At 35.7% G+C, this 24,484-nt stretch overlaps 1 protein-coding gene across 1 annotated transcript in view; it reads left to right on the top strand.

The window, feature by feature from the left end:
- The window catches only part of itgav (integrin, alpha V), a 29,544-nt gene that overhangs the window by 3,012 nt on the left and 2,048 nt on the right, over window positions 1-24,484 (top strand). The window contains exons 3-29 of the mRNA XM_067408502.1: window positions 2,995-3,086; window positions 4,192-4,306; window positions 4,650-4,711; window positions 5,571-5,616; window positions 7,085-7,207; window positions 7,436-7,480; window positions 8,197-8,240; window positions 8,340-8,396; window positions 8,948-9,000; window positions 11,873-12,078; window positions 12,373-12,564; window positions 12,710-12,755; window positions 13,443-13,550; window positions 13,743-13,798; window positions 16,629-16,783; window positions 17,323-17,460; window positions 18,695-18,762; window positions 18,865-19,012; window positions 19,974-20,066; window positions 20,220-20,299; window positions 20,787-20,867; window positions 21,184-21,289; window positions 21,401-21,559; window positions 22,080-22,199; window positions 23,010-23,123; window positions 23,259-23,366; window positions 23,492-23,611. Coding sequence (XP_067264603.1) covers window positions 2,995-3,086; window positions 4,192-4,306; window positions 4,650-4,711; window positions 5,571-5,616; window positions 7,085-7,207; window positions 7,436-7,480; window positions 8,197-8,240; window positions 8,340-8,396; window positions 8,948-9,000; window positions 11,873-12,078; window positions 12,373-12,564; window positions 12,710-12,755; window positions 13,443-13,550; window positions 13,743-13,798; window positions 16,629-16,783; window positions 17,323-17,460; window positions 18,695-18,762; window positions 18,865-19,012; window positions 19,974-20,066; window positions 20,220-20,299; window positions 20,787-20,867; window positions 21,184-21,289; window positions 21,401-21,559; window positions 22,080-22,199; window positions 23,010-23,123; window positions 23,259-23,366; window positions 23,492-23,611 — 2,735 coding nt within the window. The remainder of the gene's footprint in view (window positions 1-2,994; window positions 3,087-4,191; window positions 4,307-4,649; window positions 4,712-5,570; window positions 5,617-7,084; window positions 7,208-7,435; window positions 7,481-8,196; window positions 8,241-8,339; window positions 8,397-8,947; window positions 9,001-11,872; window positions 12,079-12,372; window positions 12,565-12,709; window positions 12,756-13,442; window positions 13,551-13,742; window positions 13,799-16,628; window positions 16,784-17,322; window positions 17,461-18,694; window positions 18,763-18,864; window positions 19,013-19,973; window positions 20,067-20,219; window positions 20,300-20,786; window positions 20,868-21,183; window positions 21,290-21,400; window positions 21,560-22,079; window positions 22,200-23,009; window positions 23,124-23,258; window positions 23,367-23,491; window positions 23,612-24,484) is intronic.

Genomic DNA, 24,484 nt, shown 5'->3' with positions numbered 1-24,484 from the left:
GCCTGGTTTACCCTGCCAGCCAAGCTGGATTGCTTTAAGAGGAACTACCAGACAAACAAAAAGGTCTTCAGTTGGATTATCTCAGTGTGTTTAGAGTTCTCACCAACAACTGAACTACTCCTCTCTGTGTTGTTTTCACCCTTAAAGAAGTTCTTGGGAAAAGAACTATGTATAGAGTAGCTTTAATTAACGCTGTGTATCTATGGCAGAGTAAGCAGACAAGTTTGGAGTATATAATAATATTTAGTCATGTATTTTATGAAAAAATAATGTATGTATGTGTATTAAAGGGTTAGTTCACCCAGAAATGAAAATAATGTTATTTATTACTCGCCCTCATGTCGTTCTACACCTGTAAGACCTTCGTTTATCTTCGGAACACAAATTAAGATATTTTTGATGAAATCTGATGGCTCAGTGAGGCCTCCATTCAAAGCAATGACATTTCCTCTCTCAAGATCAGTAAAGGTACTAAAAACAAAAAGTTCATGTGAGTTTAGTAGTTTTACCTTAATATTATAAAGCGACGAGAATACTTTTTGTCCGCCAAAAAAAAACAAAATAACAACTTTTCAACAATATAGTGATGGGTGATTTCAAAACGCTGCTTTGAAGCTTTACGAATTGAATCAGTGACTCGGATCTCCTATCAAATGAACTAACCCTTTAAATACCAAACAAAATGGATTTTGGGGAAAAAATATAATGACAAATGACATTTTTTAGTAAAAATGCTTTAGTACAAATATTTTACAAATATTCATTACTGGTTGAAAGTTTTTGAACAGTAAGATTTTTTTAAATGTTTTTAAAAGAAGTCTCTTCTGCTCACAAAGGGTTAATTTATTTGATCCAAAATACAGCAAAACAGTAATATTGTGAAATATTTTTACAATTTAAATAACTTTTCTATTTTGAATATATTTTACGAAGCAATTTATTTCTGTGATGCAAAGCTGAATTTTCAGCATCATTAATCCAGTCTTCAGTGTCACATGATCCTTCAGAAATCATTCTAATATGCTGATTTGATGCTCAAGGAACATTTATCATTATCAATGTTGAAAACAGGATTATTTGATCAATAGAAAGTTGAAAAGAACATAATTTATCTGAAATAGAACGCTTTTGCAATTATTATAAATGTCTACACTGTCACCTTTGATTAATTTAATGCATCCTTGCTGAATAAAAGTATTAATTTAATTTCTTTAAAACAAAAAACAAACTCTTACTGACCCCAAACTTTTGAACGGTAGTGATAATATTACAAAAGCTTTCTATTTCAGACAAATTATGTTCTTTTGAACTTTTTATTCATCAGATAATCCTGAAAAAAAAATTGTACACAACTGTTTTAACATTGATAATAAGAAATGTTTCTTGAGTATCAAATCAGCATATTAGAATGATTTCTGAAGGATCATGTGACACTGAAGACTGGAGTAATGATGCTGAAAATTCAGCTTTACCATCACAGAAATAAATTGCATTTTAAAATATATTCAAAATAGAAAACAGTTATTTTAAACTGTAAAAATATTTCACAATATTACTGATTCTGCTGTACTTTGGATCAAATAAATGAAGCCTTGCTGAGCAGAAGAGACTTCTTTTAAAAACATTTAAAAACCTTACCTTTAAAAAACTTTTGGCTGGTAGTGTCAGTGACTGGTTTAGACTATAGTAAATATATTTATTTATTTTAAATGCCAAACTTTCAAACCTTTTCTCTGAACTAAGACGGTTCTTTTGCAATTACTGTTAACTAATAATTAACAATACAATTGGTTAATGCCAATCTATAAGTATCTGTTATAAGTGAATATATTTGGGGCCACCACCACCATATTCCACTGACCTTCAAGATTTTTTAGTTGTTTTTTTCGTCTTGCTTTCTTCGTGCACTTACTGCAGTAGCATAGTGTTTAGATTTGTTACTTAACAATCACTACTGCATGAAAGAAGCTTAACATTTCTTCTGTTAAGTAAATGCCAAAGCATAACTGTGTCCTGACATGTTTTTACTGTGATTGACGTGGCTGTACAATTGTGTTCTCTGTGCTGGCTGACCTGCTGACTGTTTGAGGAGCAAGTAAAGTCTAGATTAGAGAGAATTGTGGGATGGAAATCGCTGTGTAAGGAACAACATTCATGCTGAACTGTTACAGCATGGTTGCACAACTGTGTTTCCACTGGGCCTCTGTACCGTCAACTCCCCTTTTGTGCTGTTTGGCAATAATTAAGTGCTTAATTCTAGTAAAGCCTGGGTGTTGTTGACCAGCTGTATGACTGTGTTGACCATGAGAAACATTGGGAAATTCCCAGCTCAGTAGCACAGACTGATGAACAGCTGGGGCTTCCTGAGGCTGACACTGTGGCTGAGATGAACCAAAGCCACAGGGAGGGAAAATATCTTTCTTGGCTGTGTGTGTGTCGGATCATGTAGACCTAGGAAAACTTTCAAGCGCAAAGTATTTTTGGAAATGTTACATTTCTAAATAATTTTATTCGTTTTGATCTCTATGGCCAACATTATATAACTAAAGAATGATTATCATGATACGAATGATGTCAGAATATTTTTATAATTAACAATTCACTGTTTGTTCTCAAGTTCATTGTGCTTATTAACAGCAGGAAAGGTAGTGTTTGATTCTAACATGCCATGAATAGATTCAGCTGTCAGTGTTCATGACCTTGTATTGAACTTCAGATAGCTTGGAAATGAAGAGGATGAGAGAGCGTGGCATATCAGCTTAACTTTTTGATTTATGAACTCAGATGCTTTTGTCATATCAGACCTTTTGAAATCAGCTGGAGTTAGAGGAACACGCCAGTGGAGGAGATTGTAGTGATTGGAAGAGCAGTGTAGTCAACTACAAAGGACACGATGACAGTCTGATGAATCTAATTAACTGACTAACTTGTATTTCCACCCCCTCCTTCCTTCATTTCTCTTCCTTCCCCATTCCTCTGTCGTTTCCATCACAGATGACAGGAAGAATTCTAATGGACAGCAAATGGAGTTTAAGTCGAATCAATGGTTTGGGGCCACTGTGCGTTCCTCTGGAGACCACATTCTGGTGAGTCAGGGTGCACATGTAGAAATTTGTTGTGAAATAAGATTTGGAAAAGAAGAAGAAGAAAAAATAAATACATTTTAATCTACTTTTACTTACGCTTTCAAAATCTCAGGAGAATCAATCAGGAATCATGAGGAATCGCAAGTCAATTGCGCAATTGTAACACAAACTCGTCTCTGTCATATTTATATTGGCAGCAAAATGTCACTCCTTTTTTTTTTTGTGTGCAAAAACAAGTGATGTTCCTACACAGTTTGGAAAAGTGGAATTTGATATGAGTCATTTCCAGGTCTGGAAATGTATGGACAAATATATTTCCCCTATTCTAAAATATAAAATTAGGAATTTCTAAAAAATAAATTTATCATACAAGCCGAGTGATTTCATGCCAAAAGTTTAGTGGTCATTCAGTGATTGACGAACATAATTTAATGAATTCAAGGCTTACATTTTCATTACGCAAGGCTGGTTGTCTTTAATATGTCTCTTCACTAAATGTGCTTGTGCCACTCAAACCAGCAACAGATAAAAAAATTTAAAAAAAAAGAAACCTAAATGATCAACTATATCAGACTGTCCTTTGCTGTTTGGTGATCGCACAACATCAAAGGTTGTCAGAGGTAAAAAATATGCAGGTTATAAAGCATTTTAGCTTTCTTCTCATCATGTAAGAGCATGTTATCATTTAGAGGAAACCAATGAAAAAAACTGAGGAAATATTTACAGATGATTGTTCTATATGCCAAATATATAATGTTGCATGAAACATTTATGTGAAATATGGTCTGAATCTACAGAGAGGTTTGGAAATTTGAGTATGGAATTATGAAGTTGAAAATGTATAGGAACTCTGTTTACATTGACCTTGTTGTTAAGCCCTGTCATTGATTCTATATCCTTGAAAATCCTAGATTAAAACAAGTCAGATATCAAATTGAAATTATATATTCATCATTGTAAAGCTGTAAGGAGCTGTTTGCTTCTTTTATTTAAAAGGACGTCTTGCTGTAATACATGTCAGCAGATATTTCTCAGCATATGGTTTAGAAGAACATGATTACTACTCATGTTCTGATCTGCACATACATTTTTTCTCTCTTTTCAGGCATGTGCTCCTCTCTACCAGTGGAGCACGTATGGATTATCAGAAAGAGAGCCTGTCGGGACATGTTACCTGAAGAAAGGCAATAACATTGTGGAATATTCGCCCTGCCGCTCTAGTATGTACATGATCACAGTGCTTAACGTCACCTTAGACTGCTCATGCCCTTATTGGGTCACATCTAATAGCCTCCCTGAAATGACTTGACTTAGATTTATGGGATATCATACTTGTGTTGTGTATCATCTCCTGCACGCATTTGGTTTTAAGACATGTCTAAGTTAATCCGTTTTTCCCAGTCTGTGTGCCAGCTGTCATATGGTTATGACAGTTCCTCTGTCTGAAGTTTGCCTTCCTCTTTCTCAGCTTTCCTTCATGTTGAGACTTCCTCAAAACTATTTCTGCTTGTTGTAAATACATGAATGAATTTTTTTTTTTTTTAACTTTTTTTTTTCCATCAGACTCAAACTCACCTGAGGGACAAGGATTTTGTCAAGCAGGATTCAGTGCTGACTTTGTGAAGGTATTTTTCCCCTATATAAATCTGCTCCCTTGTATGCTCATGCATTTATTTATTTATTTTTAATTTTCTATTTTTTTATATATATTTTTTTTTAATATATGTAGTATATATAGCCCCAAAAATATAAGGGCACTTGATGTCTGACTTTCATTACTTATGAAATACAGATGTTTTTTTTTACTAAACTCACTTAACTTGTTTAGTAAGATTTCACTATAAAATGTTTTATAATTTTTATCGTATGTAAATGTAAAACATCTTATTGTTTTAAACCACTGTATTTTCCTGACACCTTTAACACTCATTAATTCAGTTCATTCACTATAGTGTAAAAAAAATATGACAAGATCTCAGAGTTAAACTGTTTCAGAAAAAAATAATCTTCAGATAACACTTAGGCAAAACATGGTCAGGTCAAAGTGTCTGAATAATTTTTGGTTCCTAATTTTTAGCAATTTTACTGGTAGTCCACTGTATGAAGGATTTTTGGATATAGTATGTCACCGTTTACTTTACTTTGCTATCCTCACTTACATAAATGTCCTGCACCCACAAGTAAAAATGAAAAATATCAAAAATGTTTGAATAATTCTTGGTTTGACTGTATGCAGTTCTTGTATATTCATATTAATTCATATCAAATCCCACTATATCTTATGTTTCACCATTTTAGACCTAAAACATTTATTTTTCTGAAATGTTTTATTTGAGAATTGCTCAGTCTTTTTCTTGACAACATTAATAACAAAATTTTTTTGGGATATTTAGATATTTTATTGCTGTGCATGTTTATGTTATTGCCCATTCCTGCCCAAACTTGTGCCGAATGTACCAAAACATGTTTTTATATCTCCTTCAGAAAAACCGGGTTGTTATTGGAGGACCAGGAAGCTTTTATTGGCAAGGTAAACTGTATTGGCTTATTATCCTTCTGTGAATTTGACACTGAAAGGGAAAACAACAATGTGCTCTGTCAGAATTTTTTTGTGACTCAGAGAATGTCTGTTGTGTCTTGTTTCCAAGGGCAAGTTCAGATATAGCATCGACACAAAACAGGCCAGTGAATGTTTGTGCAACCTTGGCAATACTTGTTAAAATTTACAAAATGTGTCCTCAGTCCCTGTCTGTGAGAGAAATGCTGCTCAGAAAAGAGGATGCTGTTTTGAAGTCAATAAATAATGCAGAATCATATGCTGTCTCCTGCAGTGGAGATGAGTCTGTGGTTTCATTGAAATGTTTTGTGTTGCACTGTGTGATGCTGAAATGGTTGTTTACTGAATCACAGCTCTGTTATGACCTCACAGGGTGGGGTCATTTTAGGAGCTATGCCCAGAAAAGACATTTAAACACATCTTTCATTAATTTCATGACCTGCGGTGATCGTTTTTAAAAGTTCTGTAATGGGGTTTTTTTTTGTTACTGTTTAGTTTTTCTGCTGAGTGTCTCTCTTTTGTGGTGGTATGATAATTATACTCCCTGCTGAGAGTAAAATGCTTTCAGAAATGTGAATGTAATGGTGTGATTGATAGTAACTAAAGCTAACCTTGGTTAGTCTTGAAGTAAGTCTTTATTTTGGCCTCTTTACATTTGCTAATGATTTACTATGTTGTTATGACAATAGTTTTATATAACAGGGAGATTAATTAAACAGATTTTATGATGCAGTGTTATTAGAAAAGCTATTGAAACTGTAAGCTGAAAATTGTTAGTTACATTACAAGGTACAATACATTTCTACATCATAACTTTTTAATGAAATTACTTCTGGTTTGTGATGAAAAAGTAGTATTAAGCATTTATTAAATGATTCTGCTACAAAAGGGTGACCTGTTCTGGAAAGTTCAAATTGATTTATTTTTTTCATCTGAATTTTTAGTGGTACATTTCAGTGAATGGATTAAAGGAACTGATTCACTGGAATTAATTAGACTTGAGTGAGAGAGGCCATTTGAGGAAAGTGTGTTTGCTCGTAAGGCTTTGTGAGCAATATAATGCGATTATAACACTGTTTTGTTATATCTGGTAATGTTAAAAAAGATTGTTAAACAAGCTAAATTGTTTTGAACGTGCTGAGCTTCTGAGTTATTCTCTAACACTGATGTCGAAAGTCTGTAAAGATTAGAGACCATAAAAACAACAAAAAAATCCATGTACCATATTAGAAATAATATTTCATGATTTAAGAAGATGCAACTTTTTTTACTTTTAACATTCACATGTATGAATATATTGGCGCTGCATCTTTCTGTTTTGCTTAACATCACATGCAGGTTCAAGACATCTATTGTTTGCACACTTCATTTCCTATGTATTTGGGATAAAAACACTTGAGCTCCTGGTGTTCTCCTAACTGTTTTTCTCTTCTTTTTCCAGGTCAGCTGATCTCAGATGACATCACTGAGGTCATCAGCAGATACAATAAGGAGTTTTTTACTCCTTACAGTAACCAGTTATCAACCAAGTCAGCCGGGGCTCAGTATGATGACAGTTATTTGGGTAAGCCTTTTTGCGTCTTTTGTTTTGATGTTTCCTCGGAGTTGTAATTATTTTTTGTGGTGATTTTATATTTGCACTGTAACCTGTAAATCAGGAGTAGAGCTCAAAGTAATTTTGGGTTGTGCATGTAATGAATGTTTGGGTGCTTTGAGTTGCAGTGATCAGAATGTACAAAACAAACAAGCAGAAATGCAGTGCAGATATTAATGTCATCATTTAATTTCTTAGGTTACTCTGTGGCTGTTGGTGATTTTAATGATGACGGTGAAGATGGTAAGACATTTCGATATGTTTCATATTTTGGAAAAGATAAATATACATTACTGTTAATTTTGTCGTCTTTTTTTTTTTTTAAAGAAATTAATACTTTTATTTAGCAAGGACACATTAAATTGATCAAAAGTAACAGTAAAGAGGTTTATAATGTTACAAAAGATTTCTTTTTCAAATAAATGCTGTTCTTTTGAACTGATTATTTAGCAAAGTATCCACAAAAATATTAAGTAGCACAACTGTTTTTAGTTGTTTCATGTTTCTTGAGCACCAAATCTGCATATTATTTAGAATGATTTCTGAAGGATCATGTGACATTGCAGACTGGCGTAATGATGCTGAAAATTCAGTAATAAATTATAATTTAAAATGTATTATTCAGATACAAATCTCTTATTTTAAATTGTAATAATATTTCAGAATATTACTGTATTTTACTGTTTGTACAAGAGATTTTTCAAAAAACAAACTTAAAAAAATCTTATTATACGGCAAACTTTTAAATGATTTAAGCAGCCTACAACAATGAGTTATCAGCGTTGATTGAGCTGGCATGACCTGCTCTAAATACCATCTCCATAGTATTGCAAACTGAAGTGGTGCATTATGGGAATAGCTTAAATCTGATTTTTCTATGTAAATGGATCAAGAAGCTACACTGCTGAATGAAAGCATTGTTGTGTCCAGCTCATTTTTAATTCTTCCTGCCTCTCTAGATTATGTCACAGGAGTACCCAGAGGGGAGAAGGCTCTCGGTTATGTGAGTTTAATACTATTTTTGGTCAGGAATCCGACAAAAATCAATAAAAGTGATGCAATCCTGCTTGAAACGGCTCATTGTCTGGTTTTGTCTTGTTAGGTCAACATTTTCAATGGGAAGAACATGGAGTCTATGTATAATTTCACAGGCACACAGGTAAGTGTTACAAAAAACGTTTACACCTCTTATATGAGCAGTCTTGCCTGTGAGCAGCCTGCAGGTCACATGGCATGCCCATGATTGTGGTCATGGCACAGTTATGTTCAACATTTGTTTACGAGCAGAGAGTTCATGTCCTAAATCCACTCCCACATCTGGAAGCTATTGACAGCGGTGTCGCCAGCGCTCAAGAGCGAGAGCAGAAAAGAAGATGAGATGTGGCATCGACAGGCCCGGGTTTTTGGCTGATTGTGATTGCTTCTGTGGTGATACGTCAACAGTTAATCAAGCTAGAATCAACACATGTTTAACAGAGATTTATGAGTCCAAGCTCTAAAAATGAATGTATATACTGTAGGCGGCACCACCAAAACCAGCCATAATAATAATAGTAATATTTTATTATTATGTTGGTAATTTTGAATGTTTGGCCAATAACTTTTATGTAGACTAGTATGTTAAATCTATACTGTTTTTGTTGGTTTTAAAAGTCTAAAGCTCCAGCCTAGTCATGACTAAAGTGTTTTGTTTTTTTCCGTCCACCGTAGATGGCTGCTTACTTCGGTCATTCTGTAGCAGCCGTTGACATCAATAATGACAGGTAAGTGATGCTCTGCACTCTGCTGTTAGATGTTTTCCTCACTGAAGGGAGGTTGATGATTTCTACGCACATAAACAAGTTTCTTCTAAGCTCTTTGACAATCTTTTCCTTCAAGAAAGTCCTTTCATGGACAAATGGATAATTTAAGTCAGTGTTTCTCAACTGGCAGGTTGTGGCCCCGATAATGTGTTTCATGCTGGTCGATATCATGTTCAAAACTGAATTCAGTATTTGTGAGTCAAAAGCACTCTTAAACGAGCCCTGGAGAAATCAAGGTCACAGACATTAAAGGGACACTTCATTCAAAAATTAAAAAAATGTCCTCATTTACTCACCCTCATGAATGTTGTTCCAAACCTGTATGACTTACTTTCTTAAAAAAAACAACAAATGATCACATTGATGAAAACATCAAGAATAAAATGCTTAATGCATTGTTACTTTATTCTCTTTGTCGTTCTTTCTTGGATTTTGTTCTGTTGTTGTTGCAAGACTGATCTTCTGCCAGGAACATCAGGTCAATCTGCTCTTGTCCAGAATCAGGTGGTTTGTCTTTGTCTGGCATCTCCGCTGAGACCTGTCCACTATGGGTGACCCTACCAGTAGTTGTGAAGTACCAGTGGCGTAGCTCTCAGCATCACTGATGCACACAAGCCCTCACAGCACGTCAAGCTGCAAACCGTGTGAGGGACCCTAACCTACCCTAACCTAACTGCTTAAAAGCATCCACAGATCGACCAAGCCCTCAAAACCTCCTGACAACCACATAGCAATTAATGGAAAACAAAGCAGAAGAGTCCAGCAACCGCAAAACAACACGCTAACAACCACGCAAAAAACCTTAGTAAATGCATGTCAAGCACAGGAGACGATCCAAAACATCTCGACCATCGGTACAACTTAGGAGCTGCATATCAACGCATTGACAATCATCAAAAACATCCAAACAACACAACAGCATTGTGCTATAAACTTAATTCATAAGACTATAAACTTACTCTGACTATATACAGTATTTACATGCGTCGGTCCCGCTGTGTGATCCTCCGGCTCCATGTGACGCTGTGTTGACTCAGTGTCTGGGCTTCTTTCTTCGGGGTTCCTCAGGCAGGGGCTCTTCACTGATGTCCACGTGGATTCGAGGAGCGAAGCTTCTGCTGGTTGAGGAGAAGCTCTCAGTGATCAGGACGCGTCCATCAGGCTGCTCCGTCTCCACCAGCGAAGGGCGCTGGAGTGTCTCCCACAGCCGCTGCTTGATCTTCAGTCCCAGCTCCAGACTGTAGGGACGGCGGCGACCGCAGCGTGTCTTCATCATGGGCTCCACCACAGAGCTGTAGATGTCCTGGTAGTCCTGCACGCTGCAGCCGTGGATGGAGACCGGCTCTTCCTGCTGACACACGTCCACTGAAGACACTGAGGCTGCTGGACGGATGTCAGGAAGGACAGCAGCGTTCTTCAGGTAGCGCTCCTCCAAACCTGGGGGTCTTTGAGCTTTCCCAGAGATGCAGCTGTAAGTGTGATCCAACCTGATTACAGCTGCCAGCTGTGAAAGCTCACCGGGGTCTGGATTGGAAGAGACGCCCTCCACCAAGAATCCCCTCAGGTGTGTGGGAAGAGCCCTGGATCTTCTCGGGCGACGCTGCATCATGATGGTGACTGGAGAAACTCTTTCCAACTTGATGAAACTTAACAAATTAAATGTGAAGAGCTTGTAGCTTCAAGGCTTCAGAAACAGTTGTTTTGATTTCAAATATCAACTCGAGCTGCTGGACTGACAGAATGTTGAGGCTCATTTAAATGTAAACAACACTTGATATCATCAGTAAGTCCATTAGAGCAGCATGAGCTCTACCTTACATGTACGATATACTTCTCCAATTACCATTATCAACTTCATTTACAGTTTCATATATGTGTATATATATATTCCTCATCTGTGTCTGTATGTAGTGGTGTCTAAACCAGCTTCACTATTAGGAACTGCTTAGAACTGCTCTGTTAGTGGTTCATGAATGAATCTGTGCTTTTGAACGAACCTTTCTAGTGAACATACTATTCTTGTTCACTTTCTAGCACTCATATAATTCCTTCTTGTTGAAGTACACAACTGCTTTGGTGGCTTTTTTACCCCAAAGACTGACTATAGTGTAAGCTCTTAATATATTCAATACGTGCTATACATTTTTATAAAATAGTAGAAATGGCAACAGTATGCTTTTCTGAATTCGGCCAGTGTTTTGAGTCTGATCGAGACCCGGAATAGCACTGAATGTATTCATGAGCGAATTGTCGTCATTTGAATAAGAATGTGACTGAATGAAAGGGGGCATGTTATTCATTCAGTTCAGAGAGTAAGGCAATCTTGTTCATCAAGGAGAGAGAAATGGTTAATTTTAAATAATTTTATGTGCATTCACTGGTGTTTTGGACTTTTTATTTTGTGACCAGTTTTTTTTTTTTTTTTTTTGTAAGAATCCAGTTGAGAACCACTGCTTTAAATGATATTCATCTTCAATCTATGATAATCTTTAAATGATATTCGTCAATCACTTTTTTTGACTCTGTAGCAAGTAAACTTACCCTAAATATATGCATAGCAATGCTTTGAGAGTGTTCACTGGCAATATTTCAAAAAATGTACTAAAATCTGAACATTGTGCAACAGTGAAGAGTAAGTTTCCTGACAAGTTGTTCTCTGCCTGAACTTGTTGATCATTTTTGTGCTAAGGTTGGTTTTGATTATCTGTTCACTAAAGATCACTTGTTTTTTATTTACATTTCAACAATGCTCCGCTGAAAAGATCGACATGCATTTCTCTGCTGGATGACTAGCTGTGATCCAATAGGATGAACCTTTTATTTCCCCCTGCAGGAAGTTGGATTTGTTGGTGGGGGCTCCTCTGTTCATGGACCGTGGCTCAGATGGGAAACTGAGGGAGGTGGGTCAGGTCTATGTCTACCTAGGAAAAGGTGGCTTCACCTTCAACAGTGCCATAAAACTCACAGGCTCTGACATCTATGCTCGGTTTGGAAGCTCAATCTGCAGTGTGGGAGACCTCAACATGGACGGATATAATGGTACTTTTTTGACTTCTCAATTTATTCCTTATATTTGTGTGCTGTACACTTAGGAGCCCACACTCGCTTGCATCATACAGCATTGCGACAGACAGACAGGACATATATAGTCATTTGTGGTCATGGTCATAAGCTGTTGTCACTGTCTTCCTAGCCTCATTGTGTAACAGTAATCATGACTCATGAGCTGTTTGAGCAATGGCTGTACTAGTATATAAAAAAACACAATACTGCCCATGGTTGTTACTCAATAACTAGATGGGTTTTATGTTTAATCCCTCTGTGTTTTCTCAGATGTGGCTATCGCTGCCCCATATGGTGGGCAGTTCCACCGCGGCCAGGTATACATCCATAACGGGCGTCCCACAGGGCCGAGTCCTACGGCCTCTCAAGTTCTAGAAGGAACATGGGCGTCTGCTTCCATGCCTTCTAGCTTTGGTTACGCCATGCATGGAGGCACAGATGTTGATCAGAACGGATACCCTGGTGAGATTTCAACATGTTTTACACATTCACACATCTTTTGAAAAGTGTTGCACAACTGATTAGGTACTGTCACCTAAATAAATTCAAAGTTACTTCCTCTCTCTGACTCTTCTCATTCTCTCTCTCTCACTCTCTGTCCTCTTAGACCTGATTGTTGGAGTGTTTGGAGCTGACAAAGCCGTTCTGTACAGGTACAGTATGCTTATTCTGCACTTTGAAATCACACGTGCGTTTGATAGAATTTTATGATCAGGACGGATAAGCTATTGCAGGTGGTCTCATTTAATTCAGCAGCATTTAATTTGCTTTATGTGCAAGTAGTGAAAACAATTACAGTATTAAAAGAAAATCACAGTGAAACATTTCCCATCATCTATATTTGTACATGGAAGACCAACAGACATTGACTGACACTTTTGTTACATGTACTATATAAGCCATAATGTACAGTCAGCTGGTCACTGTTGCAAAATAAGCTGTGAATATTGATAAACAGGCATCAAAAGGCTGACCTTATTGAATGTGCATTCAATAGACAAAGTTGCAATATTATAACTTCTTTCCCAGTCCACCCAGACCATTAATGCATAATAAGCTTGAAACATGGGTGATTCAAAACCCATCATAGTATTGATATCAATGCCTCTTTAGTATTTTTGCAGCTTGACCTGCCCTAATGAATAGGTCTGTTAATTAGGCAGTAATTTATATACAGTGAGAATAGCCAATCATAACAGAGGCCATTTACATATCGAATTCTTAAAGGCACAGCAACAAAAATAGCCTGTTTAATTCTCTGAGTCATGTAAAACTAAACTAAAATGAAAATGTAAACTAAATTACAAAGTTTTCATGATTTTTATGTTTTGTGTTGTTAGGGCTCGTTCTGTCATCAGTGTGAACGCCACACTGGATATCAGCCCTCAGATTTTGAACCCTGAAGACAAAAGCTGCACCCTGTCAGGAACAACCACCACAGTTTCCTGGTGAGTCAAGGTTCTTTCATCAAACAATTTCAACCAAACAGCCATCATAGCCTTTTAGTTGCAAAATGTTTTATTTCAAAATTGCCAAATAAAAGTGCATTAAAATCATTGTAACGTTCACTTTGTTGAATCATATGACATCACCTGCAAAAAAGAAAATTAACACAATTCTACTCAAATTCTTTCCCTTAGCTTCACTGTGAAATACTGTCTGAAAGCAAATGGCAAAGGAGTGCCGTCTTCCCTTCGTAAGTACTTATTTCTTTATATATGCACATTATTGAAACGTATAATATTCAGGGCAATGGAACCTATTATTGCAAGTAGCAGAAGCACATGGCAGCTGTAAACAGAGTCCTGCTGTTGCGGTGTGTGTTATGAGCATCGCTGCGGGGGGAAACTCGAGCTCGAAGTGTCAGGCATCAGTGTGTTTGGAGCCGGACATACGGTGCAGAGCCGTTAAAAAGCCAAGCGTCCGGTGCTCACAAAGCCTTCACATGGATCTCACAGTCTGGGGTGTAATGGCTACCAGACCTGCAGCCCACTGTTCAGAGACCACAGACCATGATTCCAATTCATTATTTCTCTCTGCACTTTGAAGTTCTCCTATGCTCTGGTTGAGCTAATGGCTGCCGTTATGCAATCTTAAGGTGCGGATGTGTACGGTGCAAGGTCTGCCATAAATGGATCTGCTGCTTACAGTTGAAAAAACACAAACTGTGTGTCAGTTGTTTTGATTTGTAGGTATAGAGTAGGTATATACACTACTGTTCAAAAGTTTGGGGTCAGTAAGATTTTTTTTTTAAATATATATATTACTTATATTCAGCAAAGACACATTAAATTGATCAAAAAGACCATAAAGACATTTATAATGTTCATAACATTTTTAAAGATTTCTATTTCAACTTAATGCTGTTCTTTTGAACTTTCTATTCATCAAATAGTAGGGCTGTTCAACGATTAATCATGAAATAAAAAAAGTCTGTGTTTATTTAAAGGTGCCCTAGAATCAAAAATTGAATTTATCTTTGCATAGTTAAATAACAAGAGTTCAGTACATTGAAATGACCTACAGTGAGTCTCAAACACCCTTGTTTCCTCCTCCTTATATAAATCTCATTTGTTTAAAAGACCTCCGAAGAACAGGCGAATCTCAACATAACACAGACTGTTACGTAACAGTCTGCATCATTAATATGTACGCCCCCAATATTTGCATATGACAGCCCATGTTCAAGCATTAGACAAGGGCAGCCAGTATTAACGTCCGGATGAGCACAGCTGATTCATCAGACTAGGTAAGCAAGCAATAACAACAGCGAAAAATGGCGGATGGAGCGATAATAACTGACATGATCCATGATATCATGATATTTTTAGTGATATTTGTAAATTGTCTTTCTAAATGTATTGTTATGTTGCTAATGTACTGTTAAATATGGTTTAAGTTACCATTGTTTCTTACTGTATTCAGGGAGACAAGACTGTCGTTATTTTCATTTTTTAAACACTTGCAGTCTGTATAATTCATAAACACAACTTTCTTTATAAATCTCTCCAACAGTGTGTAATGTTAGCTTTAGCCACAGAGCACTATCAAACTCATTCAGAATCAAATGTAAACATCCAAATAAATACCATACGCGTTTAGACATGCTGCATGACGAACACTTTGTAAAGATGCATTTTGAGGGTTATATTAGCTGTGTAAACGTTTAAGGCAAGTGCGAGCTCCGTGGGCGGGGAGCAGAAGAATTTAAAGGGGCCGCAGCCTGAATCAGTGCATAGTTAATGATGCCCCAAAATAGCCAGTTAAAAAAAATTAATTAAAAAAATCTATGGGGTATTTTGAGCTGAAACTTCACAGACACATTCAGGAGACACCTTAGACTTATATTACATCTTGTAAAAAGACATTGTACGGCACCTTTAATATGTGTGTGTTCTGTGTATGATTATTATGTATATATATAAATACACACACATAGCTACATGTATCTATTTAAGAAATATAAAATATATAATATAAATATAAAATATAATATATATAAATATTATTTTTAAAGTTAGTTAATAAACTGTTGAATAGCCTTCTGCTGTGTGTTAGAACTGCTCAAACACTTTCTGATTTTAAACCTAAGCTAAAAACTCATTTGTTTTCCTTGGCTTTTAGTGTATCATAGAGATTAATATAATCTCCAGTATTGTTTTGTTTTTAATGTTGTTATATTTGTGTCAATGTAAAGCACTTTGGTCAACTTTCAGTTGTTTTAAACTGCTCTAGAAATAAATCTGACATTGACTAGGCATGTCTTATGTCATTAAAGGGGTATGGTTCACCCAAATAAAAATAATAATTTATTCATCCTCATGATGTTCCAAACCTTTATGACTTTATGTGTTTTATGGAAATGCCTCAGGGTTTCTCATACAATGCAATCAGTGGGGTCCTATATTGTTTGGTTTCTTCAAAAGAAAGAATTTTTATTTTTGGGTGACCATCTTTTTTTGAGTTTTAAAAGTATATTTTCAAATGCGTAATACAAGTTAAATGCTCATATGTTGCCTTTAATTTCAGCTGTGTTTATGTATCTGTACTTGTGTCTAAAAGGCCCTAATGAAACTCCATAAGGGTTGATCCAAGAACCATAACTATTGCATCTTTTGAGCAAGACCGTTAACCCCAGGTTATTTCAGGCAGACTGAACCAGAGTTTAAACCAGCTGAATGCTTTCAGAGATTTCAGAGAAGTGTATCAAAGCGTTTATAGGTTTCAGGGTTGAGTGCTTGTGTTCTAAACAGTTTTATGTTTGAGCTCTTTAAAGCAGGATCAATTCTGATTGGCTGTCAATGTTTTTATTGTTCATGAGCTGAAAAAAAGTAATTCTGATTGATTCCAACGATATTGTTCCTCTGCACGGTTACTTTATTGTTGGTAATAGTTATCATCCTTGGTATGAACAGGCCTTAATTCCCATCTGAATTTATTTCTTTTTTTTTATTACTATTTGTGTTTCTCTAACTGATTGAAATAAAAAAGGACCTGACTGACCTGGAAAACCCTTTCATTCACAGATTTCCAAGTGGATTTGACCCTGGACCGCCTCAAACACAAGGGAGCCATCAAACGGGTGCTGTTCCTCCACAACAAGATGTCTCATTATTCAAAGAACATGACCGTCTCCAACAGCCAGACACCGGCCTGCGAAGAACTTCAGGCTTATTTAATAGTGAGTGAATCCATTCACATTAATGCATTGACGGATGTTTTTATCCGAAGCGCCTTGCAATGCAGGCAAGGTATATATTTTATAGGAAATCAAACCCATGGTGTTCCTAACGTCATGTCCTACTAATCGAGATACAGGAACACAGAGAATCCCTATGTGACTCTTTCCTCACTTCTGCTGAAGCTGGGCTATGAAAAGTTTAATGTAGTTTTGCTTTTCTTGGCCCGCTGAAGAAGTGCTGATGCCTTTATGTCATCAAATATGTGTTTGCACTGCGTTTAAAGCTGTGGTGGCAAATAGCCCAGATATTTGGCACTGGAATATGCGTTATTTTGTTTTCAAAAAGGAACAATGTGTTACAGAGCTAAAGAAGGATTTGACCTGGAAAGCCAAAGCTCTCTTTTCTGGACATAAAAGAGCATGTTGTAGAGCTTGTAAGCTGGACTGAAATTCCCCAGCCTTGAGCTCATTGACATAGAGGCCCCATTTCTTTCTCCATCCACTTTTGGCTCTCTACCTCTCTCTCTCTCTCTCAACAGGATGACTCAGAATTCAGGGATAAGATCACACCCATCTCTGTTTTTATGGAGTACAGCTTGGATTACAAAACAGCAGCAGATAAGACCGGCCTGTTGCCCATCCTTGACCAATTTACACCTACAAATGTCAGCAAGCAGGTACATCAGTTTCCCATATTACACCTCTGGTGTACTACATATACACTATCATTCAAAAGTTAGGGGTCAGTAAGATTTTTTTTTTTTAGGTTTTTGAAAGAAGTCTCTTATGCTCTCCCACGGCTGCATTTATTTGATTAACAATACAATAAAAACGGTAATATTGTGAAACATTATTACAATTTAAAATAACGATTTTCTGTTTAAATATATTATTCCTGTGATGCAAAGCTGAATTTTCAGCATAATTACTCCAGTCTTCAGTGTCACATGATCCTTCAGAAATCACTCTAATATGCTGATTTGGTGCTCAAGAAACATTTCTTATCATTATTGTTATCAATGTTAAAAAAGTTAATATTTTGGTGGAAACCACAATACAGTTTTTTTCAGGATTCTTTGGTGAATGGAATTTTTAAAAGAAACGTATTTATTTGAAATAGAAATCTTTTGTAACATTATAAATGCTTTTATATCTTTAAATCTATTACTATTACTAAAGTATACATTTCTTTAAAAAAAAATCTTACTGACTTTTTTGAATGGTGTTTGCTCAATGGATGGGGTTGTGGGGGGAAATGTATGTTTCATATATTCCAGAAAGATCTCTGTAGGAAAGGATGATGGTAGAATAGATGAATGAGGTTTATAGAGTGTAAATGGCTGCCATGGTTAAGTTAATGATTAATGGCTTTCAGGCTTTTAGCAACATGTTATTTTTCTTTTATACTAGCAGGGTTCCCACAGACATGGGCAAACTGTCAATAGAAGGGAATTTTACAATGGTGTTTTCTAAGTTTAGAAGATATGATGAAAATCTTAATATAGAGTCAGTTTTTTTTTAAGATGTGCTATAAAATATTTATTTTCATTTTGAGAAAGCTGTAAATTTGAGTGACTTCTTTTCAAGAAATTGGTGGATTGCAAATTGATCTAAATGACCTAATGAATTTCGTCTAAAGAACCCAAGTGAATTGATTTGAGGTATTTTAGGTTTTTTGTTTTGTTTTTTCTCCAGTTATCATAAATGATCGTAAAACCATGGAAACTAATTGGGTAAAAAGTGTGGGAACCCTGAACTAGACGTTATATTGTGCAGCAGCCACTCAAAAGATAAAATCTTGCACTAACCAAAGACTTGCATGCATGAGTCCTGAAACAATCAACACTAAATATCATTAGATAAAAATAGAAACTGTCTTTTAATATTCCATAATCCCTTGTGATTTTCCAGGCCCACATACTCCTGGATTGTGGCGAAGACAATATTTGCAAGCCAGACTTAAAACTGTCTGTTGTGAGGTGAGTCATTGCTTCATCTAAGCCATACATTCCACTGTGTTGTCTGGCGGCGTAGAGCTGGAGATTAACTCTGTGTACATTTGATGTTGTTTTGTGCTCCAGTGACCAGAAAGAGATCTACATAGGTGACGATAACCCCCTGACCTTAGAGGTCACAGCAGAGAATGGAGGAGAGGGTGCTTATGAGGCCGACCTTATCGTCACTCTACCGTCTCAGGCAGATTTCATTGGGGTCGTGCGTAACAGTGAGGTGAGCAGTGGCCTCTCTATACATGATAAAGTGCACTGTCCTCCCTACTGTGACCTTATGTAAAGAGACAACAAGTGTTGTATTAAAAAGGCTGTTTTAAAGGGATTTAATAACAAGTTCAACTCCATGGGCAGTATCTGTGACATGCTGTTGGTTAATCGCCGCTCCAACTGTAAACACAAGCAAAAGTTGTTTGGATTAGTTTGGACGGCAGTCAGATCACTTAAAGGAAGACCTATGAATATTTTAACAATAATACAGAAAGCATTGCCTTATTTAGACCATTTAGTATAATTGCAACTTCAGGACAAGTTGAAATTACATTGACATATTTGATTATTGATTCATGAATTTTCTCTGGCAAACAACAGCATGTTGATGAAGCAAACATTTTGTTGAACCCAGAGCATTTTTTTCGGCGTTACCGTTCAAAGTTTGGGGTCAGTAAGATTTTAATGAATACTTTTATTCAGTAAGGATGCATTAAATTGATCAAAAGTGACAGTAAAGACATTTATAATGGATAAAAAAGTTGTCTGTTTCAAATAAATGGTGTTCTTTTGAAATGTCTATTCATAAAATAATCCTGAAAAAAGTGTACAAGTTCCCACAAAAATATTAAGCAGATATTTAAACACTGATAATAATAAAAAAAAAGTTTCACCAAATCAGCATATTTGAATTTCTGAAGCGTCATGTGACACTGAAGACAGGACTAATGGTACTGAGCTTTTCCATCACAGAAATAAATTACATTTTAAAATATATTCAAATAGAATTGTATTTTCACAATATTACTGTTTTTTTGTTGTTGTTGTTGTTGTTTATCAAATGCAACCTAGGTGAGAGATTTCTTTCAAAAACTTGAAAAATATCTTACTGACCCCAAACTTTTGAGTGTGTGTATAGTGAAGTTGATCAAGATAGTTTTGAGGGTTCATCTGTTATTTATGTGTCTCAGACATTGTCTAGACTGTCCTGTGCGTTCAAGAAAGAGAATCAGACCAGACTGGTTGTGTGTGATCTTGGGAACCCAATGAAAGGAGGAACTAAGGTGACTAACAGCCTTTCTGAGCTAAAATATCTGTATATTTCTTTGTACCAAACATCATTTTATTTTATTTTTTATTATATCATTGCATACTGCAACATATAAATTGGCCATTTTATTTCATTTGAAGTTTTTCTGTAAAATTGTGTTGTGTAGATAATAGCAGGCTTGCGCTTCAGCGTGCACCAGCTCTCCGAACAGGACACAGAAGTCAAGTTTGACTTGCAGATACAGAGGTATTTCAATGAATGCTTGCTATTACAATAGTATAGTTGATAGAGAATCTTTGCTTTGTTCATTACTAATTAAAAAGGTTTTGGTGGGCCGTCTGTAACCCAAGGAGGGCCATTAGAAACAAATGTAAAGCAAAGGTTTTCTAAACATAAGTATTACCACTTCCTGTCTTTTTTATATTTAAATCAATAAAACTTCAAACAGTTTTCGCTAATCCTACAGTTCCCTGCTGACTGCCAGTGACTTTTTTTAACATGTTAATTACAGGGAACTGCTGTCTTTGTCTCTCTGCTTCCTGTCTCTCACTCTTTCTTCACACTCTCACATCTTTACTTTAATGATTTACAATGCATTTTTGAAGTGTAAAGACTAGTCCATCGTAATATTTAATGGATTTTTTCTCTAAATGAATGAAATGAATCAGTTTTTGAAACAACAGCACCATCTTGTGCTCGATTGTGAAAGTGAATAATTCCCTTTTGCTTTCAGCTCAAATCAGTTCAACAAAACCAGCAATCTGGTCTCTGTTGTCACAAAGCTTGCTGTGCTGACCAAAGTGGAATTAAGAGGGTATGATTCTTTACATCCCATCTCTGTTACATTTATGTGATTACTGTTTTTATTTTGTCAATTTTATAATAAACATAAAAAGCCACTCAAAAAAAAAAACCACATTTTACTTTGAAGTTGAAACAAGGTATTACCATTAGATCAAATATTAAGAAGGCAAATGTTTTATTTCTGAATGACATGCACAATAAGACCAGGGATGTGTATTTGGAAAGGGAAAAAAAATGTCTGTATGGATGGAATATGAAAAAAAATTGACTTGTAATAGACTTCTTCACAATTTTTATTGTGTATTCATCTGCTCTATTCTGTGTAGGGTGTCTGCACCAGAGCAGGTGTTTTTACCCATCGCTAACTGGCAGCCAAAAGACAAGCCAGTTCTGGAGGATGACATTGGACCTCTTGTACAGCACATCTATGAGGTAATAAATGCTGTTAATATTATTGGCCAAAGACATTATACATCTATTAAACTCCTGCAGTGAATAGTTTACGATTTTGTTCCTATCTGCTGTAATCACTGATCTTCCCAGCTAAGGAACAAAGGACCCAGTACATTCAGTAAGGGCATTTTGGATGTGCAGTGGCCTTACAGATTCAACAACGGCTCTCTGCTCTACATCACCAAGTTTGAAGTGGACGGAAACATGAATTGCAGCTCAAACAGGGAGATCAACCCTCTTAATGTCACTGTATGTATCCCACAATTGAATCATGAAAGTCATTTTTTTGATATGTAATACTGTAGTTAATTAACAGGATCTAAAATCCCAGTCCAGAGTTGTATATTAAAGGGATAAAATTCTGTCATTTACTCACCCCTCAAGTTGTTCCAAACCTGTATGAATTTCTTCTGCTGAACACAAAAGAAGATATTTCGAAAAATGTTTGGTAACCTAACAGTTGATGGGCCCCATTGACTTCTATGGTATGGAAAAAAATATAAATATAACGTCAATGGGCCCATCAACTATTTGGTTACCAACATTCTTCAAAATATCTTCTTTTGTGTTCAGCAAAAGAAAAAAAAATTCATGCAGGTTTTGAAACAACTTGAAGGTGACTAAATGATGACAGAATTCCCATATTTGGGTGAACTATCCCTTTAATTACACAGTGTGAAGAGACAAAACTTTGTTTGTTCACAAATGGATTGTACTCAGGATTTTGTCTAATATCCAGGGATAAAATTATGCTTTTGCTTTTACCTAGAATCCCAAAATAACTGACAGAAATGAGACCTCTGCCAGTGGAGCAGAGGGGAGGAACAGACACAACGTCCACCGCAGAGACCTGGAGGAAAAACAAGGGGAAGAAAACCTGGAGATTCTGGTATTGTCACAACTTTAACAGTTGCCGCAGTCTGTGAAGAATTTGCAGCAGTTTTATACTGAATTTAAATGTGTATAATATATATGTATGATAATATATAATATCATACAGTTCAAAAGTATGGGGTCAGGTTTTTTTTTTTTTTCAGCAAGGATGTAATAAATTGACAGTAAAGTGACTGTAAAGACATTTATAATGTTACAAAGTATTTCTATTTCAAATAAATACTGTTCTTTTGAACTTTCTATTAATCAGAAAGTCCTAAAAAAATATATTTTTTTTACGGTTTGCACAAAAATATTAAGCAGCACAACTGTTTTCAACATTGATAAGAGGAAATGCTTCTTGAGCAGCAAATCAGCATATTAGAATGATTTCTGAAGGATCATGTGACACTGAAGACTGGAGTAATGATGCTGACAATTCTTCCTCCTGCCATTACAGGAATAAGTTACATTTCAAAATATATTAAAATAGAATTATTTTATTTTTTTGAGATTTTAAATTGTAATAATATTTCACATGATTCATTTTTCACTGTATTTTTTAATTAATTGCAGACTAGGTGAGATTTCTTTTCTTAAAAACATTTAAAAAATCGTACCGACCCCAAACGTTTGAATAGTAGTGTATATTTATATGTAATTGTGTATTCAAATTTTCTTATGGTTGTTATACCATCAAACCAATTTTGATTTTGTTTCACCCTACTATACATGTGTACCATTGGCACTGTCAGATATGCCTTTGAACTGTCCTTCACATCAATATGCATGAATGCAAGTCCAATTATTTGTGTGTACCCAACAGGACTGTGGGAATGCAGGGTGTCAGGAGATTAAGTGTTGGGTCGGCCGTCTGGAGAAAGGCCAGAGTGCTATTCTATTTATTTACTACAGACTCGCCGTGAACACGTTTCTCAAGGTAAAAACATCCTTCATTTGACTGAAAAATTCCTATTCCTTCCCCCACTGCAAAGCCTTTATAATCTAAAACATCCTGTTTTCATTACCCAAATGCTAATATATTAAAACAGTGGTGGTTTTCTTTTCTTTTTAGGCTGAAAGTCAAAACAAATCATACAATGTTCGATCCTCAGCCTCCTTCACTGTCATAGAGACGCCATATAAAAATATGCCTTTTGAGCTCCCAGCCAGCACAACGTCGGTAAGTTCCTATCACATTTGTGCACTAAATGTATGGTGTTTGTTACTGACTGCACTGATCATGACTGAAGGTTGTGTGATGTCAGTGGGACATCAGTGTCATTATCTTGCGTCTCTGTCCTGCAGGCTTCTCTGAAGGTGATCTGGAATTCAGAGACCCCTCCACCTGTCCCAGGATGGGTAGTGGCTCTCGCTGTCCTGGCTGGACTGCTGCTGCTGGCTCTGCTCATCTTTGTCATGTATAAGGTAAACAACTATAAACTTTAGTTAAATAACTTAGACTAATTGATCGATGGCTATCTCGTCACAATCACAACAATCTCTGTGGGGATGACAAACAAATATACACTACCGGTCCAAAGTTTTTGAAAGTTACGATTTTTTTCTCCCCTGCTCACCGAGGCTTCATTTATTAGATCCAAAATACAGTAATAATGTGAAATATTTTTACAATTTATAATAACTGCTTTTCCATCATAGAAATAAATTGCATTTTAAAATATATTCAAATAGAAAAGTTATTTTAAATTGTAAAAAATATTTCACAATATTACTGTTTTTGCTGTATTTTGGATCAAATTAATGAAGCCTTGGTGAGCAGAAGAGACTTCTTTTAAAAAATCTTTCAAAAACATTTGACCGGTAGTGTAGATGTCAGTAGTATTAAATATTTTTTTATTTTTATATAAAAAAAAAAATAAAAAAAACAGAAATGGATATATACATATAGAAGTAGATATATAGATGGATAGATTATAATAAATATATTTTAAATTATAATAATTTATTTAGCTCCTGCAATTCTGTGACCTATGCAAAAAATGTAATTACATATTTTTATTTTTATAAAATTAAATATATATTTATTTTATAACTATTAATCAGTTTATTAGCCCATAGTGATTGAGAGCTTAACTTCATTGAAGCTTACTGTATTATGTAGAAGAGTATTGTGAGAAAAAGTGCGTGAGTTTATTACCTACATTCAGATTGAGCATTTTCCATTTTTCAGTCCTATGTTTATAATAAAAAATCTGTTTAATTGTCCGATGTATTATCCTGTCCTTTTAACAGTTAAGGGGTTTTCCCGTGACTGACAGCACTAGTCTTGTTCTGTTT

The sequence above is a fragment of the Chanodichthys erythropterus genome, chromosome 14, assembly GCF_024489055.1.
Source record: "Chanodichthys erythropterus isolate Z2021 chromosome 14, ASM2448905v1, whole genome shotgun sequence".
NCBI classification, from domain to species: Eukaryota; Metazoa; Chordata; class Actinopteri; order Cypriniformes; family Xenocyprididae; genus Chanodichthys; species Chanodichthys erythropterus.
The sequence above is the reverse complement of the archived record's forward strand: the minus strand, read 5'-3'. Positions and strand labels throughout refer to the sequence as shown.